Raw genomic sequence first — 18,010 nt, 5'->3', positions numbered from 1 at the left:
GGTGGATTCTCCTTTGAAGTACCCTTTCCAGAAAAGGTCTACTGGGGACATCACTCGTATGTCGCAATGAGTCAGGAGCAGTACCTCAGTATGCTTCATAAAGGAGATAGTGCCACCTTTTTCAAATTGTGGCGAGGACATTAGGGTCTGCAAAGCGATATAGGTTGGTTAAGTGAGTGGGAAGAATGGAGTATGATGTGGGAAAATGTGAACTTAGCCACTTTTGTACGAAGAATAGAAAAGCAGCGTTTTATTTAAATTGAGAGAGATTGCAGAACCCTGTGGAATAGAGGGATCTGGATGTCCTGGTACATGAATCAGAGTTAGTTTGCAGGTACAGCAAGTGATTAGGGAAGGCAAATGGAATGTTGGCATCGAGGTCTGGACAGAGTGGATCAAGAGAAACTGTTCCCATTGATAGAAAGGTCATTCCCCTCTGCTGCTCCACCCCAAACTCCTTCAGGTCTATGCTCCTTAACTGTTGGTCTCCAACACTTTCCTCCTTCAGGCTGCCTCTCTTTTTTACTTTTTCTTTTTGTCTTGATTCTTAGGAAGGTGGACTGGGATCCGGAGAGTGTGTGAAACCTGGAAGACGTGGATCCTGCACCCCACTGTGAAATGTAACTTAGAGAGTGTATGTGTGAGATATTGCTGTCAGGTTCCCTGTTTGGAAGCCATCCTGAAAGATAGGCTTGGCTCCGGTTGGGTGCATGCATTTGGAGAAGGCCACACCCTCACCTGTGGAGCAAGGGCTGGAGGGGGGAACCCATCCTGGGAATGATGGGTGTAGGGGCATCTGAAGCAGCGCATCTGGGGGTTGGGGGGAGTCCAGTTCCAAGGTAAGGGGTGATGCTGAGAGCTGGCATTCTGAGAGATTGAATTCACTGGGGGAAGGGGGAAATCAGGGGCCTCAGGTGGTGAGAAATCAGAGTTTGGGATGGAAATCAGGGGCTTCAGGGAGATAGGAGGCCTGGGGGAGGAAGTTGGAAGCCTCGGTTAGAGGGTGGGTTGGGAGATCATTGGTCTTGTGGGGGGGGTAGTCAGAGAGTTTTGTAACATTCCCCCTTCATTACTTTCTTCTAAAAATTGCTCCAAAGCTTCAAAAATCTGTTGAACAATTTTCAGTTTCCCTTCGATCTCTTCTGCCTTGTTCTGTACCCGCTGAGCCAGCTCCTTCTTGTTGCCCTTGTGCAGGTTCATGGTCTCTGTTACCAGGGAGTAGACGTCCCATGCCACAAAGGCTGTGGACAGTGCCGCAGTCGCCACCCAGGCACAATTAGTCACCACAAGTGGCTTGCCAAACAGCAGGCTCTTGACATAACCCATGCTGTCCACGAAATTACCACTCTGGAGGCTCCCAAGGAGCGCTGACACCTTCGTTGCCAGTCCCTGCAATACAGACATCTCTTCCAGTGCCTTCCTGGCCAGGACTGTGCTCACCAACCTGTAGCTGTTATATCCCACCGAGATGGGACGGATGCCCAGCCGCTTTGCTAGGCCAGCAGCCATTTCCACCTGGCTCAGTTTAGTCAAGCATTCAATGGCACCGTAGGCCCCCTTGAAAGACTCCATCAGCTCTTGGCTGTCGATGTTGTACCGCTCAAGAATCTCATCCACTTTTTTCTGATGGCCCTTGTTCGCGTAGGCTTCTGTGATGCAGGCAGTGGTAGAGGTGAACCCTCCAACCAGAGCTGCCCCAGTGAAATATAAGGAGGCGCCTCCTGTGAAGGGCGCAGCAAGTAATCCTACCATCGCAGCAGTCCCTCCCACTGCACTAGCGCCACTGCCCACAATGGTGGCAATGCTAGCATTTCGGTGACATGTGTCAATGTCATCCGCAACTGTTTGCAGATCAACGATGCTTTGCTTGATGCGCTTTTTAAGGACAGGGAAGAGGATGACAAAGTGTTCCAGCTTCTTGTACATATTCAGCACGTTAGCAGGAGCCTGTTCATTCGTCGTCTGCGTCCTGTTGGATTTTATAAACAAGGCACATGTTACTTTACTGCTCAGAACCAGCCTTACTCTACAGAGGGAACTCTGTGCCAGAAGAGATTCCACTCCCCCTCAACTCTCAAGAAAACTAGCACAGGTTAGATACAGAATACAGCTCCCTCTACACTTTCTCATCGGCTAAGGCAGGTACAGCGCGGGGCTAGATACAGGGTAAAGATTAACGAGTGTGAGCGTGAGATGATGGGGAGTCGGATGGGGTACGGTGTGAGAGGGCGGGGAGTTGAATAGGGTACAGTGTATGTGAGAGGCTAGGGAATTCAATGGGGTATACTGTGGGCGGAATAGTCCGTGCCCGCTGGCATCGGCTGTGTTCGGTGGCTTGAGTGGACAATATGGCGAGAAGGCCAAAAATCAGTTTCACAACGTCATGAAACCAGTTTGCGATCATCCGCGTAGCTTGTCAATAGCGGGACGTGTTTCCCTGCCATCAGACATCAGGAACCTCATTGTAAACATCAGCGTATCATTATAAGCCCAGCCCGCCAGAATCATTCTCTCTGTGCCCCCCACCCCCAGCCAGCTGGATCATTTGCCCATGCCAGCTGGTGCAGAACACGTCCTGATAACTGTGACGTGCAGAAGTCAGGACCTACCACCAAACCCTTGCTCGCATTGTGGACATCCGAGGAGCAGAAGATACTGGAGCCCGACAGTAATGACATGCTGGAGCGTCTCAAAGGAGGAACATTAGGTAGAGAATCGGTGAGTTATAGGGAATAATGACCCCAGCTTGGGGCCTATGCAACTGAAGGCACAGCCATCAAAGCTGGAGCTATTGAAATCAGTGATGCTCAAGAGGCCCAAATTAGAGGATGACAGACATTTCAGTGGGGGTGTGGAGTTGGAGGAGATTAGAGATGTGGAGGGGCCAAGCGATGGATGAATTTGAAGATAAGGATGAGTTTTAAAAATTCAAGGTATTGCTTGACCAGGAGCCAATATAGGCCAGCAAGCACATGATGGTAGGGGAACGGGATCCAACGCGAGTTAAGATACGGGATGGAAATCTACAGCCCTGTTGCAGTGGGGGCCGGGCCTTAAATGCAGCAAGCCATTCAAAACTCCATTGACTTTTGCAGGACTGTGAAATGCAATCATCATTGATTTACATAGTTTTCTGGGTGAGTCTGAAAATGCCATTGAAAATATACAATCCGTTGTGGCCCTTCAACACTTGCGATTTTCTTGTAAGTCTTTAAGGCCCTTATGTTTCTTTCCTCCAGCACAAATGAAGGCAGTTGTGTATTTTACCAGCAACGGTACAAAGATTGCCTGCAGAGTGTTCATGTTCTCATGAGCCAGAGTGAAGCTCCTAACACCACACTGGGTAAGGGGCAACATGTTTTTTTTTATTTGTTCATAGGATGTGGATGTTGCTGGTTAGGCCAGCAATATTGCCCATCTCTATTTGCCCTTGAGAAGGTGGTGATGAGCCATCTTCTTGAACCGCTGCAGGCCATGTGGTGTAAGTTTGTGTCTCAGCCTTCATGTCTGGTCTTTGTGTGGCTGAAAGAGCAGAGATAAATTCTGGGGCTTTGGGATTCATTAAATGAGAAAGGAAAAGGGGCAACCATTTTTGAGATGGAGAGGTGTGAAGATGAAATTGAATTATTCCTTACTTAGAGAAAGTTCGTTTAGAAAATGTCCATACGTACCACAACACAACTGCACCACTTTGTCCATCTGTTAAAGAAATTAGAGATTCAGGTTAAGTATTGCTGGAAAAAGGGACATGTTGAGGCTTTTCATTTTGTACTCATCAGGACACTTTGCAAAAATACCAATATAAGGGTAAAACAATAGTGTATGTGAAGAGAATGCTGATTGGTTAGCAAGTGGACTCTGATTGGTAGAGGCGGTGCCACGGAGAATGCACCAGTGATGGTGATTGACAGTTAACTGCCAAGCATTGTTTGAAATTTAAACCAGGCAGCTGACCTTGATTGGTCAAGGCATTGCCCTGAGGAATGAATCAGCGAATGACTGTCACGTATTTTGTTTAGCTGAAACAGACACAACGTGTATACATGTTCTTTTCATCTGCAAAGAACAGGGCCCTGTGTCTTAATAGATGTAGCTTCCCGTGCACAAAAATGCACCATATTGTGAGTCTGACTGACAATCTTAAATTGGTTGTTAGTGTAACTCTTAGCACATTAAGGATTGTTTAGCAAATGTCCAATTGCGGAATCACATCTAATGTTGGACACTGTGTTTTGAGTTTTGCAAGAATGGGCTGGTTGGGTACAGTCTGCACCTTACCTGTTACAAACAGCGGCTGGGACATGCTATTTGATGCGATCTGCCAGTCTTTGGGATGTATGGCCTCCATACCTAGTGTCACACTGGCACTGAAATTCATATACCACATTACTCATTTGTGTCATAGGTAGAACGTCTTTTTGGCTTGACGGCAGCATCCTGTTAGTGGTGAATACCACTCGCGTTGCTACTGCATAGTAGCAGCGTGACACAGCTAGCTTCACCTGTTGCTCAAATTTTTGAGATACCTTGCCCTTCCAGGGTAATCTGAGGTAGACTGGGCACTTTTCAGGGTCGAAAGTGATGGCCTTAGGCCTGTTCATGAGTTTGCGTGATATGCATTGAAATGATCTGATCAGGGTAGCCATTATTCTGCAGGATGCCTTTGATGCCCCTATTTCAGCATCAAGTTTGCATGAAGAGCAAGTGGCTTGGACCCAGTTTACAAGGTTGCCGATAAGATCAATCTTATAGCGTGTGGAACTGTAAGAATCCCAATGTGTATATTGACCAATACAGGTAGGCTTGCGGTAGACCGTGGTAGAGAACCCCCTGGTAGATTTCTCAACTAGAACGTCGAGGAAAGGGAGTTCGTTTAACTGCTCCATTTCAAAGGTCGATTTGAGTGCAGGATGGGGCCCATTAAGACATGTAAGGAAATTATTGCATGCAACTGTGGATTTAAACATAGCAAATGTATTATCCACATATCAGAAATATGTGAGGGGTAGGAGGTTAGGTGACCTTGTAAATAGGGCCTGAGCCATTTGCTCACCATGCAAGCTTGATGCTGAAATAGGGGCATCAAAGGCACTCTGCATCTTGGAGGTGAAGCTAGCTCTGTCACGCTGCTACTATGCAATGGCAACGCGAGTGGTGTTCACCAGCAACAGGATGCTGCCGTCAAGCCAAAAAGACATTCTACCTATGACACAAATGAGTAATGTGGTATATGAATTTCAGTGCCAGTGTGTAGAGAGGGCCCAGGAGCCGTAACCACCACCTAGAAGAGTGGGTGAAAAAAGGACTCAGAGACAGTAGCTACCACCTAGCAGTGGGGGTAAAAAGAGGATCTGGAGACTCAGCTAGTCCCTTTGTTTAGAACATATAAATTCAGGTATTCTCAGTGTGACCAGCACTGAGTGTGCAACCTTAGTGGAGTGAGGGAGTTTGGTGAACCGAGGGAGTTCAGTGAGGAGGGGAGGGAGGTGCTCCTTTGCTTTTTCCAACTCTTTCACCCTGTAGGAACTGGTTCTTGCTCTGCTACAGGGAATAATCTAGCTGGTTGTTGAGTATCTGTAAGTGGTCAAGGTCTATTCAATTCCTAAGGTTTAAAATAGTACAGGAATTTGTAATAAGATTAATAAATATATAAAAGAAAATAAATAATTGAATAAATTTTTAGGGTAGGTGATGGTGTCGTGGTATTGTCACTGGGCCACTAATCCAGAGACCCAGGGTAATGATCTGGGGATCCAGGTTTGAATCCCACCACAGCAGATGATGGAATTTGAATTCAATAAAAATCTAGGATTAAAAGTCTAATGATGACCATGAAACCATTGTTGATTGTCGTAAAAAAACCCATCTGGTGTCCTTTAGGGAAGGAAATCTGCTGTCCTTACCTGGTCTGCCCTACATGTGACTTCAGACCCACAGCAATGTGGTTGCCTCTTAAATGCCCGGAACCTACACCACAGGGACTGCAGTGGTTCAAGAAGGCAGCTCACCACCACCTTCTCAAGAGCAATTAGGGATGGGCAATAAGTGCTGGCCTAGCCAGTGCTGCCCGCATTCCATGAATGAATTTTAAAAAAAATTAGTAAGTAACTAAAGCACATAAGTATGGTAGGACAGGTGATGTGTCATGACTGCAGCATGTGAGAGCTCCTGGATACCAATGTTATTCAGGGCAAACGTGTCGGCAGTAAATGTCTGCAGCTTGAGCTTCAGCTCAGGGTCATTGAGCTGGAGGAGGATCTGTGGACACTGCGACACCTCAGGGATGAGGAAAGCTACCTGGATGCTTTGTACCAGGAGGCTGTCACACCTGTTAGGATAGGGTCTTCTGATTTGGAAGGTGCTCAGGGACAGGTCAAGATTGTTGACTTGGAGGGGAATTTCCAGCTGGTGGTGTTCCCATCTATCTGCTGCCCTTGTCCTTCTAGATGGTAGTGGTCATGGGTTTGGAAGGTGCTGTTGAAGGAGCATTGATGAATTCCTGCAGTGCATCTTGTAGATGGTACACACACTGCTGCTACTGTGCGTCGGTGATGGAGAGAGTGAATGTTTGTGGACATGGTACCAATCAAGTGAGCTGCTTTGTCCTGGACAATGTCAAGCTTCTTGAGTGTTGTTGGAGCTGCACTCATCCAGGCATCTGGGGAGTATTCCATCGCACTTCTGATTTGTCCCTTATAGATGGTGGACAGGCTTTGTGGAGTCAGGAGGCGAGTTACTCACCGCAGGATTCCTAGCCCCTGACTTGCTCTTGTAGCCATAATATTTATCAGTTTCTGGTCAATGGTAAGCCCCCATGATGTCAATAGTGGGGGATTCAGCAATGGTAATGCCATTGGATGTCAATGGTCGATGGTTGGATTCTCTCTTGTTGGAGATGGTTATTGCCTGACACTTGTGTGGCGCAAATGTTACTTGCCACTTGTCAGCCCAAGCCTGGATATTGTCCAGGTCTTGCTGCATTTGGACATGGACAGCTTCAGTATCTGAGGAGTCACGAATGGTGCTGAATATTGTGCAATCATCAGCGAACATCCCCACTTCTGACCTTATGATGGACAGAAGGTCATTGATGAAGCAGCTGAAGATGGTTGGGCCTAGGACACTACCCTGAGGAACTCCTGCAGTGATGTCATGGAACTGAGATGACTGACCTCCAACAATCACAACCAGCTTCCTTTGTGCTAGGTATGACTCCAAGCAGTGGAGAGTTTTCCCCCTGATTCCCATTGACTCCAGGTTTTCTAGGGCTGCTTGATGCCACACTTGGTCAAATGCTGCCTTGATATCAAGGGCAGTCACTCTCAGCTCACCATTGCCTGATATGTGGCATGAATGTTATTTCGTCGGGTTTGGCACTGTGTTTGTAACTGTGCTGAAACAACCTGGCTAAAGGCACAACTAATTCTGGAGAATAGAATTCAGTCCCACAGTCAGGGCGTTGTCAGGGTCCAGAGCCTTCTTGATATCATGTGGAGTGGATTGAATTGTTTGAAGACTGACACCTGTGATGCGGGGTACCTCAGAAGAGGCTGAGATGGGTCATCCGCTCGGCACTTCTGGCTGAAGATGATTGCAAATGCTTCAGCCTCATCTTTTGCACTGATGTGCTGGGCTCATCTATCATTGGGATGGGATATTTGTGAAGCTTCCTCCTTTTAGTTGTTTATTTGTCCACTACCATTTTGACAGCACCTTCCAAATGCATAGACTCTGCCACCTAGAAGGACAAGGGCAGTAGATAGATGGGAACACCACCACCTGGAAGTTCTCCCACAAGTCATACACCATCCTGACTTGGAAATATCACCGTTCCTTCACTGTCGCTGAGTCAAAATCCTGGAACTCCCTCCCTAACAACACCTACAGTAGATGGTTCATTCGAGGACGATTAGGGTTGGGCAATAAGTGCTGGCCTAGGCAGCAACGCCCACACCCTGTGAAAGAAGTAAATAAATGACTGGATGTGGCAGGACTGCAGAGCTTTGATCTGATCCGTTGTTTGTTGGATCGCTTAGCTCTGTCAATCGCAAGATACTTCCACTCTTTAACCTGTGTGTAGCTTCACCAGATTGTGGCTGGTGCTGCCCCTGGCATGCTCCCCCAAGCTCCACATTGAGCCAGGGTTGGTTCCCTGGCTTGATAATCATGGTGAAGTGAAGGATATGCCAAGCCACTAGTGGATATCTGGGATAAGAGGACATTGGGTGGAATCTTCCGCTCCTGCCAAGAGTGGGAATCGTGGCGGGAAAAAATCTGTTTCCCAACAGTAGGATAAACTCTTTGAATTTTGTTCTCCCAACTTTCAGGGCAGGTTAAAGGTGGGTCGAGCTTCCCAACGAACTATGTCGAGAATCCTAATTGCGTGCATTAGCACCTCATGCATGTTCATCAAAAGGCCACCTCACTGGAGTTAAGCTCACCCTCCAAATGAAGTTTCCCATCAGCTAGAATTTACAACATTCATTTTTATGACTGTATACAAGTATCATGCAACTGGCTGGCTTCACCTCTTCCACAACTTTGAGGTCAGTAGATGCCACCTCTGTCTTCCTGGGGACCGCACATAACTTCATCCATTTCAAGTGCTGGTAGCAAAACCTGCACCGAGACTGGACACAGGGGGCCGGCTAAGTGGGGGTGGGGTGGGGGTAGTATCTCTGTGGAAGAGCAGGGTTGGGGTTTGCCAGGAGTCTGGGTAGTGGGCGGGGGCGATTGGTGGGGTGGAGAGTGTCCAGGGAAGGGGGAGAGAGAGAGTTACTCAGTTAATGAGATCCCACCAAGTGGGAGGAGGGTCTTTTCAGGTGGGTGGAGTTCAGTGTCAGCAGAAGTGACCGACTAAAGGAACACCCTAATAATAATGAGGCAACTGGATGTCAACCATGCTCAGTTGTGTTCTCCTCTCTTTGGTGAAGCCCACATTGCAGCAGGTTTGTTCCCGACACATGGGTCTCATAACATCGAGATCCCAGCAAGGTGTGGAGCTGTTGTTCATTCTGTGTCGTGTGCCATCAGCTGCAGTCAGAGGCAGGTAGATGCCTTCAAGAGGCAGAGCTGGTGGATGGTAGACAACTCGCAACTCCAAACCTCCATCCTCCTGGGTGAATGGCCATGGCTGACAAAGAATCTTACTGTTGGTCTTCTATGCTGCCAAGGCGATGGTCTCTGTATAGAGTCTCGAGGATGGTGGAGGCAAGTGGAATAGTGTCAGAGACAGGCTTCTTGCATATGGCTCTCATCCAGATGAGAAGGAAGGGCCCTTCGCAGGTTGGCACTGGGCTAGGAGGAGCAAGGGCCTGAGCAACAAAAGGCGGCAGGGCCTCTAGAAGGCCAAGATGCTGGTGAATAGGGTCCACTGCAACATTGAGCATTGGCCCAACCATGGCCGTTTCACAGGCGGTGGTCTTATCTAGAAATGAGTGAAAGGCAATGCCGGAGGAACCTTTGTATGCCCGGGGTGTGGTCGCTGACATCAGCCAGCTTCTCCAATGCAAGCTGCGCCTGCAAGGGTTCTGGAGGATTAATGCAAAACTCTTGGCCAGCAGTGAGTGAATGACTGTCCGGATGCCGTTTAAGTATGGCGGCAGGACCTTCGACCTCACGAGGTCACACAGGGTTGATGACTTCCTGCCCCACCACGAGATTCACCGTGCACTTCACGGATACATAATTAATGAGCTGGACAGCAGAGGTCCCGCTGCCCAGCAGGAATCATGCCGACTTCCCTGCCTGCCACCAGAAGATTCCACCATAGTCCAAAAATTAGGACCGGGCCTTTCAGGAGTGAAGTTAGGAAAAGCTTCTACATACAAAGGGCGGTAGAGTTTGGAACTGTCTTCTGGAAATGCGAGTTGATGCTGAGCCAATTCCGAATTTTAAATCTGAGATCGATAGACTTCTGTTGTTCAAATTGTATGGGACAAAGACGGATATATGGCGTTAAATCGCAGATTAGCTATGATTTCACTGAATGGCAGAACAGTCTCAAGGGGCTAAATGGCCTCCTTTTCCTATGTTGCATCCCTTATATTCTAGCCTTCTAGATATAAAGGCCAATATTTCATGCACTTTTTTGATTATCTTCTGTACCTATCCATCACATTTTAATTATATATATAGAGAGACAACTAAGCCCCTTTCGATATTCTCTGTTCTAGCTTTGCACCATTTAAAAGTACTCTGTTCAAACCTTCCTTGGTCCAAAGTGGATAACCTCATATTTGCCTACGTTAAAATCCATTTATTACAGTTTTGCCCATTAACATAAGAATGTAAGAAATAGGAGCAGGACCATTCGGACCATCGAGCCCGCTCCTCCATTCAGTGAGATGATGCCTGATCATCTGCTTCTGCACCGTTTTTCTGCACTATACCCATATCCCTTGATGTTTTTAAGATCTCAGTCTTAAATATAATTAAAGGCTGAGCCTCCACAGCCCCCTTGGGGTAAGAGAATTCCAAAGGTTTACCACCCTCTGACTGAAGAAATTCCTCCTCATCTCAGTCCTAAATGGCCTGCCCTTATTCTGAGACTGTGTACCCTGGTTCTAGAGCCCCCCCAGCCAGGGGAAATATCCTTCCTGCATCTACCTTGTCGAGCCTTTAAGAATTTTCTATGTTTGATTAAAATCATCGCTCATTCCTCTAAACTCTGGAGAATAAAGGCCCAGTCTATTTAATCTTTCCTCATACTTGAATTACAAATACTCCTTTTAATTTTATTCTTTTATATTGTCAGATCATGACGGCTTCTGACTGGTATTCCATTGTTCTTACTCAAAGGTTCAGCATTCTATTTCAATCATCCCCTTCATTGGGATTAATCAGAAGCCCATTGCTAACACTCACCTTCTGTGTGTTCCCTCACTGGGGTAGTTTCACTCATGTGGGAGGGAGTAGTGATAATTCGTGTAGTTGGATTCTGCCAACCTGGGTGAAATAAACTGCATCAGTGTTTGCAAGAGTCATAGAAAGGCTGACCTCACTCAGCCTCCACATCCCCCATAACAATGTGAATGGTTTTCATAAAAGGTTCAGCACAATAGAATTGAAGAGGTAATGTCCACAGAGAGTTGACACTCGGCTCCTCTTCACCATCATTAACCATCTCTTCAAACCTCTTTGTTTATGGGCTTCTTTGTCTCCAAGACTGGGGCCATCAATATGGCTGTCCCTGCTGATAGGTCTCCTTCTCTATCCTTGCTCCCAACTTTGAGCAGTTCCTCATTCACTCCAGCCATGACCCACCAACACTTGTAATTTCTTCTCCCATGTCCTCACACAGCTCATCTCTTCCACAAAATCGACATCCTATTTCCTAGACCTCCTCCAACCTACACTTGACCATTCATCTTCTGCTGCTGCCAAAGACAAAAAACTTAAGAACTAGCTGTATCCACAAATGATAATGAACCCTGGAGTGAGGAGCTTGTGGTTGGTTTTGAGCGGTATTTTAAAAGTGGGGAGAAAAGCAGCAGGGGAAAGAATTTAGTGAAGAAATTCCAAAGAGTGAGGGCAAGCTGCCTGATGGAATGGTCAGCATTTGTATAATGAAGGAAGGAGGGTGCTGGAGTCATAGATGGAAAGGTTTTGGGACAAAGAATTGAAGGGAATGTTTTGTTGCGATATGGGATACAGGCTGGGCAAATGTTATTTTCATTCGTTTGTTGTGAAATTGGGAAGTTATGCACTTCTTAAGCAAATAACTTAGAAGACAAATGGAATTTTGGCCTGTGTTGCTAGGGGATTGGAGTTTAAAAATAGGGAGGTCTTGTTACAACTGTACAGTGTGTTGGGGAGGCTGCACCTGGAGTACTGTATCCCCGTATTTAAGAAAGGACACACTGGCATTGGAGGCAGTTCAAAAGAGATTCTCTAGGCCGATTCTTGGGATGAAGGGGTTGACTTATCAACAGCGGCTAAACAGATTATCCCTTTATTCATTAGATTTTAAGAAAATGAAGGGTGATCTTATTGAAACGTACAGGATCCCGATGGGGCTTGTCAGGTTCGATGTTGAGATGTTTCCACTAATGGGGTAATAAGTTACAGAATAAGGGGACACTCATTTAAAACTGAGATGCAAAGAAATTTCTTCTCTCTGAGGGTAGTAAATGTCTGGAATTCTCTACCTCGGAGAGTTGTGGAGGCTAGATCACTGAAAGAATGTAAAGAGGAGGTAAATAGATTTTTGAAATATCAGGGAGTTGAGGGCAATGAGGAGCTGGCACAAAAGAGGAGTTGAGGCTTGAGGCAGATCAGCCATGATCTTATTGAAAGGTGGGGCAGGTTTGAGAGGCCAAATGGTCTACTCTTGCTCTTATTTCTTATGTTCTTTAGGGACTCAAATCTGCTGTCCTTACCTGAACTGACCTACATTTGACTCCAGACCCACAACACTGTGGTTGAATCTTAATTGCCCTCTGAACAAGGGCATTTAGGATGGGCAATAAATGCTGGCCTGGCCCGAAACGTCCACAACCCACCAACAAATTTTTAAAAACTAACTCATTGTAAGAGGATGGTTTTTGAATCAGTTAAAATCTTGCCTACAGAATTCAGAGAATTATTACAGAACAGAAGGAGGTCATTTGGCCTGTGGAGTTTGTGCTGGCTCTCCAAAGGAGCAACTTACCTGGCGTCATTCCCCCACCTTCTCTCTGTAACCTACACATCCTTCCTTTTCAGATAGGAATCCAATTCTCTCGAGTGCCTGGATTGATCCTGCCTCCACCACACACACAGGCAGTGCATTCCAGATCTTAACCTCTTTATAAATTCTTTCACAGGAGGTGGTTGTCAGAAAGATGCCTCTAAATCCATGTGGACTTCTTTGCTAACAATCTCTTGCGTGGAGCTCTATCGGATACTTTTCCTGAAGTCCTTTCGGAAAATATCACCAATGTTAGTGACCCTCTCAAAAAATGTCACCACAATACTCAGCCATGACCAGCCCTTCACAAATGGATATTGACTCTCATTTCAGCTCATTCATGTCCAAATGCTCAATCATCTGTCTCTGCCGATAGATTCTAGTAATGTTCCCAAAAGGCTATCGCCCTGATTTTAACCCAGGGCAGTAGTGTGGTTAAGTGTGAGGACTTTTGTTCAAAGGCAGTGTTCAAGAAGGAGTAAAGTCACAGCGCTGACTTACCAGCTGCACGGAGGTTCAAAGAGTCAGCACCATCAGTCTGGTTGAAGGCAGAATGTGTCCGTGGAGCAGGGTTGGGTCTCCGGTTCTCTGGTTGGAAACACAACTTGGTATTAACACAAAAGCAGCTTCTTTCTGCTTCCCTCAACCAGACAGCACTGAAAGTTATGAGAGGCCATTGTACAGGTGAGCTTCGTCTAACAGAATGTGCTCTCCTATAAAAGCACCAACACTGGCATATATAAAAATTGCTTGAAGCTTTAAGCACAGAGCTTGGTGAGAATTGATCAGCATGCTACACAGCGACAACAGGAATTTGGCCAGAGTGGGAATTTGATGCAGAGAAGTTGAAGGTGCTAAGTCATTTAAACCAAGTGACAAATATAAATCAGCAAATGTATGAATAATCACAGCAATTAATTATTTTCAGGAAATATAAATAAAACTAACTAAACAGAGGATAGCATTAAAAGGTAATGTAAATTGCTTACAATAAAAAAATCTGGTATACATAAATGGTAAATGAATAATAAATGGCCTGCCCTTATTCTGAGTCTGTGTCCCCTGGTTTGAGATTGCCCCCACCAGCCAGGGGAAATATCCTTCCTGCATCTACCTTGTCAAGCCTGTAAGAATTTTGTATATTTGAATGAAATCATCGCTCATTCCTCTAAATTCTGGAGAATAAAGGCCCAGTCTATTTAACTTTTCCTCATACTTGAATTACAAATACCCCTTTTAATTTTATTCTTTTATATTGTCAGATCATGAAGGCTTCTGACTGGTATTCCATTGTTCTTACTCAATGGTTCAGCATTCTATTTCAATCGTCCCCTTCATTGGGATTAATCAGAAGCCCATTGCTAACACTTACCTTCTGTGTGTTCCCTCACTGGGGTAGTTTCACTCATGTGGGAGGGAGTAGTTACAATTTGTGGAGTTGGATTCTGCCAACCTGGGTGAAATAAACTGCATCAGTATTTTAAACTGAACGAATCACCTCCATTCTCCTGCAAGCAACCAAAACCTCCACTACGTAAGCTGCATCTTCTGACTGATTGATGATGATACCCGAGTTAGGTCAAACAGAGCCTCACGCATTTGCAATAGTCATGGAAAGGCTGACCTCACCCAGCCCCCACATCCCCCATAACAAAGTGAATGGTTTTAATCAAGGGTTCAGCACAACAGAATTGAAGAGGTATTGTCCACAGAGAGTTGACACTCGGCTCCTCTTCACCATCATTAACCATCTCTTCAAACCCCTTTGTTTATGGGCTTCTTTGTCTCCAAGACTGGGGCCATCAATATGGCTGTCCCTGCTGATAGGTCTCCTTCTCTATCCTTGCTCCCAACTTTGAGCAGTTCCTCATTCACTCCAGCCATGACCCACCAACACTTGTAATTTCTTCTCCCATGTCCTCACACAGCTCATCTCTTCCACAAAATCGACATCCTATTTCCTAGACCTCCTCCAACCTACACTTGATTCATCATCTGCTGCTGCTCAACCTTACCTTAGACAAAAAACTCAAGAACTAGCTGTATCCACAAATGATAATGAACCCTGGAGTGAGGAGCTTGTGGTTGGTTTTGAGCGGCATTTTAAAAGTTGGGAGAAAAGCAACAGAGGAAAGAATTTAGTGAAGAAGTTCCAACGAGTGAGGGCAAGCTGCCTGATGGAATGGTCACCATTTGTACAATGAAGAAAGAAGGGTGCTGGAGTCATAGAAGGATAAATTTTGGGAGTAAGGATTGAAGGAAATGTTTTGATGCAATATGGGAGCAGGCTGGGCAAATGTTATTTTCATTCATTTGTTGTGAAATTGGGAAGTTATGTCCTTCCAATCAAGTAATCCTTCCTGCACCTTCTCGCCACCAACCTTGCTCAACAAAATGCTCTCCCTTAACCCCTCCACTGAGGAAAAATTCAACACACTCTTCCTTGTCCTAAATCCCCTGGTACAGATTGTGGAGGAACGCCACTTGTCACATCCAGCTAATAAGAGGGTCTTCCCTTTACCCGTACTCACTGGGTTTATAGGGGAGGCAGTGGTGTAGTGGTATTGTCACTGGGCTATTTTTCCTGAAAGCCAGCATGGCAGATGGTGAAATTTGATTTTGAATTCAATGAAAATCTAGAATTAAAAGTCTGATGATGACCACAAAACCATTGTCAATTGTTGTAAAAGCCCATCACTAATCCGTCGCTAAACCGATCATTAATCACCCATCAAAAACATGGCAGCTGGAGTTTAATGTAGGAACGTGTGAGGTCATGCACTTTGGTAGGAAAAATCAAAAGACAAACTATAATTTAAATGGCAAAAGACTCCAAAAAAATGCAGAGGGATCTGGGTGATTTTGTGCATGAAACACAAAAAGTTAGCATACAGTTGAAGCAAGTAATTTAGAAGGCAAATGGAATTTTGGCCTGTATTGCTAGTGGTTTGGAGTTTAAAAATAGGGAAGTCTTGTTACTACTGTACAGGGTGTTGGTGAGGCTGCACCTGGAGCACTGAGCACAGTTTTGGTCCCCGTATTTAAGAAAGGACATACTGGCATTGGAAGCAGTTCAAAAGAGATTCTCTAGGCCGATTCTTGGGATGAAGGGGTTGACTTATCAACAGCGGCTAAAGAGATTATCCCTTTATTCATTAGAGTTTAGGAAAATGAGGGGTGATCTTATTGAAACGTACAGGATTCCGACGGGGCTTGTCAGGATCGGTGTTGAGATGTTTCCACTAATGGGGGAATAAGTTACAGATTAAGGGGACACTCATTTAAAACTGAGATGCAAAGAAATTTCTTCTCTCTGAGGGTAGTAAATGTCTGCAATTCTGTACCTCGGAGAGTTGTGGAGGCTAGATCACTGAAAGAATGTAAAGAAGAGGTAAATAGATTTTGAAATATCAGGGAGTTGAGGGCAATGAGGAGCTGGCACAAAAGAGGAGTTGAGGCTTGGTGCAGATCAGCCATGATCTTATTGAATGTTGGGGCAGGTTTGAGGGGCCAAATGGTCTACTCCTGCTCTTATTTCCTAGGTTCTTTAGGGACTCAAATCTGCTGTCCTTACCTGAACTGAGCTACATGTGACTCCAGACCCACAACACTGTGGTTGAATCTTAATTGCCCTCTGAACAAGGGCATTTAGGATGGACAATAAATGCTGGCCTGGCCCGAAACGTCCACAACCCACCAACAAATTTTTAAAAACTAACTCATTGTAAGAGGATGGTTTTTGAATCAGTTAAAATCTTGCCTACAGAATTCAGAGAATTATTACAGAACAGAAGGAGGTCATTTGGCCTGTGGAGTTTGTGCTGGCTCTCCGAAGGAGCAACTTACCTGGCGTCATTCCCCCACCTTCTCTCTGTAACCTACACATCCTTCCTTTTCAGATAGTAATCCAATTCTCTCGAGTGCCTGGATTGATCCTGCCTCTACCGCACACTCAGGCAGTGCATTCCAGATCTTCACCTCTTTAAAAATTCTTTCACAGGAGGTGGGTGTCAGAAAGGTGCCTCTAAATCCATGTGGACCTTTTGCTAACAATCTCTTGCGTGGAGCTCTATCAGATGCTTTTCCTGAAGTCCTTTCGGAAAATATCACCAATGTTAGTGACCCTCTCAAAAAATGTCACCACAATACTCAGCCATGACCAGCCCTTCACAAATGGATATTGACTCTCATTTCAGCTCATTCATGTGCAAATGCTCAATCATCTGTCTCTGCCGATAGATTCTAGTAATGTTCCCAAAAGGCTATCACCCTGATTTTAACCCAGGGCAGTAGTGTGGTTAAGTGTGAGGACTTTTGTTCAAAGGCAGTGATCAAGAAGGAGTAAAGTCACAGCGCTGACTTACCAGCTGCACGGAGGTTCAAAGAGTCAGCACCATCAGTCTGGTTGAAGACACAACGTGTCCGTGGAGCAGGAATGGGTCTACAGTTCCCTGGTTGGAAACACAACTTGGTATTAACACAAGATCAACTTCTTTCTGCCTCCCTCAACCAGACAGCACTGAATGTTATGAGAGGCCATTGTACAGGTGAGCTTCGTCTAACAGAATGTGCTCTCCTATAAAAGCACCAACACTGGCATATATAAAAATTGCTTGAAGCTTTAAGCACAGAGCTTGGTGAGAATTGATCAGCATGCTACACAGCGACAACAGGAATTTGGCCAGAGTGGGACTTTGATGCAGAGAAGTTGAAGGTGCTAAGTCATTTAAACCAAGTGAGAAATATAAATCAGCAAATGTATGAATAATTACAGCAATTAATTAGTTTCAGGGGATATAAATAAAATTAACTAAACAGAGGTATTATTAAAAGGATCCAAATTGCTTACATTAAAAAAATCTGGTATACATAAATGGTAAATGAATAATAAATGGCCTGCCCTTATTCTGAGACTGTGTACCCTGGTTTGAGATTCCCCCCACCAGCCAGGGGAAACATTCTTCCTGCATCTACCTTGTTGAGCCTGTAATGATTTTGTATATTTGAATGAAATCACCGCTCATTCCTATAAACTCCAGAGAATAAAGGCCCAGTCTATTTAATTTTTCCTCATACTTGAATTACAAATACTCCTTTTAATTTTATTCTTTTATATTGTCAGATCATGACGGCTTCTGACTGGTATTCCATTGTTCTTACTCAAAGGTTCAGCATTCTATTTCAATCATCCCCTTCATTGGGATTAATCAGAAGCCCATTGCTAACACTCACCTTCTGTGTGTTCCCTCACTGGGGTAGTTTCACTCATGTGGGAGGGAGTAGTGATAATTCGTGTAGTTGGATTCTGCCAACCTGGGTGAAATAAACTGCATCAGTGTT

The 18,010-nt window shown here is 45.3% G+C and overlaps 1 protein-coding gene across 3 annotated transcripts in view; it reads right to left on the bottom strand.

The window, feature by feature from the left end:
• Positions 1-297: 297 nt before the first annotated feature.
• LOC121283440 (apolipoprotein L6-like) overlaps positions 298-18,010 on the bottom strand; it is a 59,997-nt gene continuing 42,284 nt past the window's right edge. The window contains exons 4-10 of one of the 3 annotated variants that reach the window (XM_041198054.1): positions 17,903-17,983; positions 17,035-17,121; positions 14,043-14,123; positions 13,172-13,258; positions 10,867-10,947; positions 3,672-3,699; positions 298-1,969 (exon numbers count right to left, since the gene is read on the bottom strand). In XM_041198054.1, coding sequence (XP_041053988.1) covers positions 997-1,969; positions 3,672-3,699; positions 10,867-10,947; positions 13,172-13,258; positions 14,043-14,123; positions 17,035-17,121; positions 17,903-17,983 — 1,418 coding nt within the window. In that variant the 3' untranslated portion in view covers positions 298-996. The remainder of the gene's footprint in view (positions 1,970-3,671; positions 3,700-10,866; positions 10,948-13,171; positions 13,259-14,042; positions 14,124-17,034; positions 17,122-17,902; positions 17,984-18,010) is intronic. The other 2 variants (XM_041198139.1, XM_041198227.1) reach the window with 2 other exon arrangements.

The sequence above is a fragment of the Carcharodon carcharias genome, chromosome 1, assembly GCF_017639515.1.
Source record: "Carcharodon carcharias isolate sCarCar2 chromosome 1, sCarCar2.pri, whole genome shotgun sequence".
Taxonomy (NCBI): Eukaryota; Metazoa; Chordata; class Chondrichthyes; order Lamniformes; family Lamnidae; genus Carcharodon; species Carcharodon carcharias.
The sequence above is the reverse complement of the archived record's forward strand: the minus strand, read 5'-3'. Positions and strand labels throughout refer to the sequence as shown.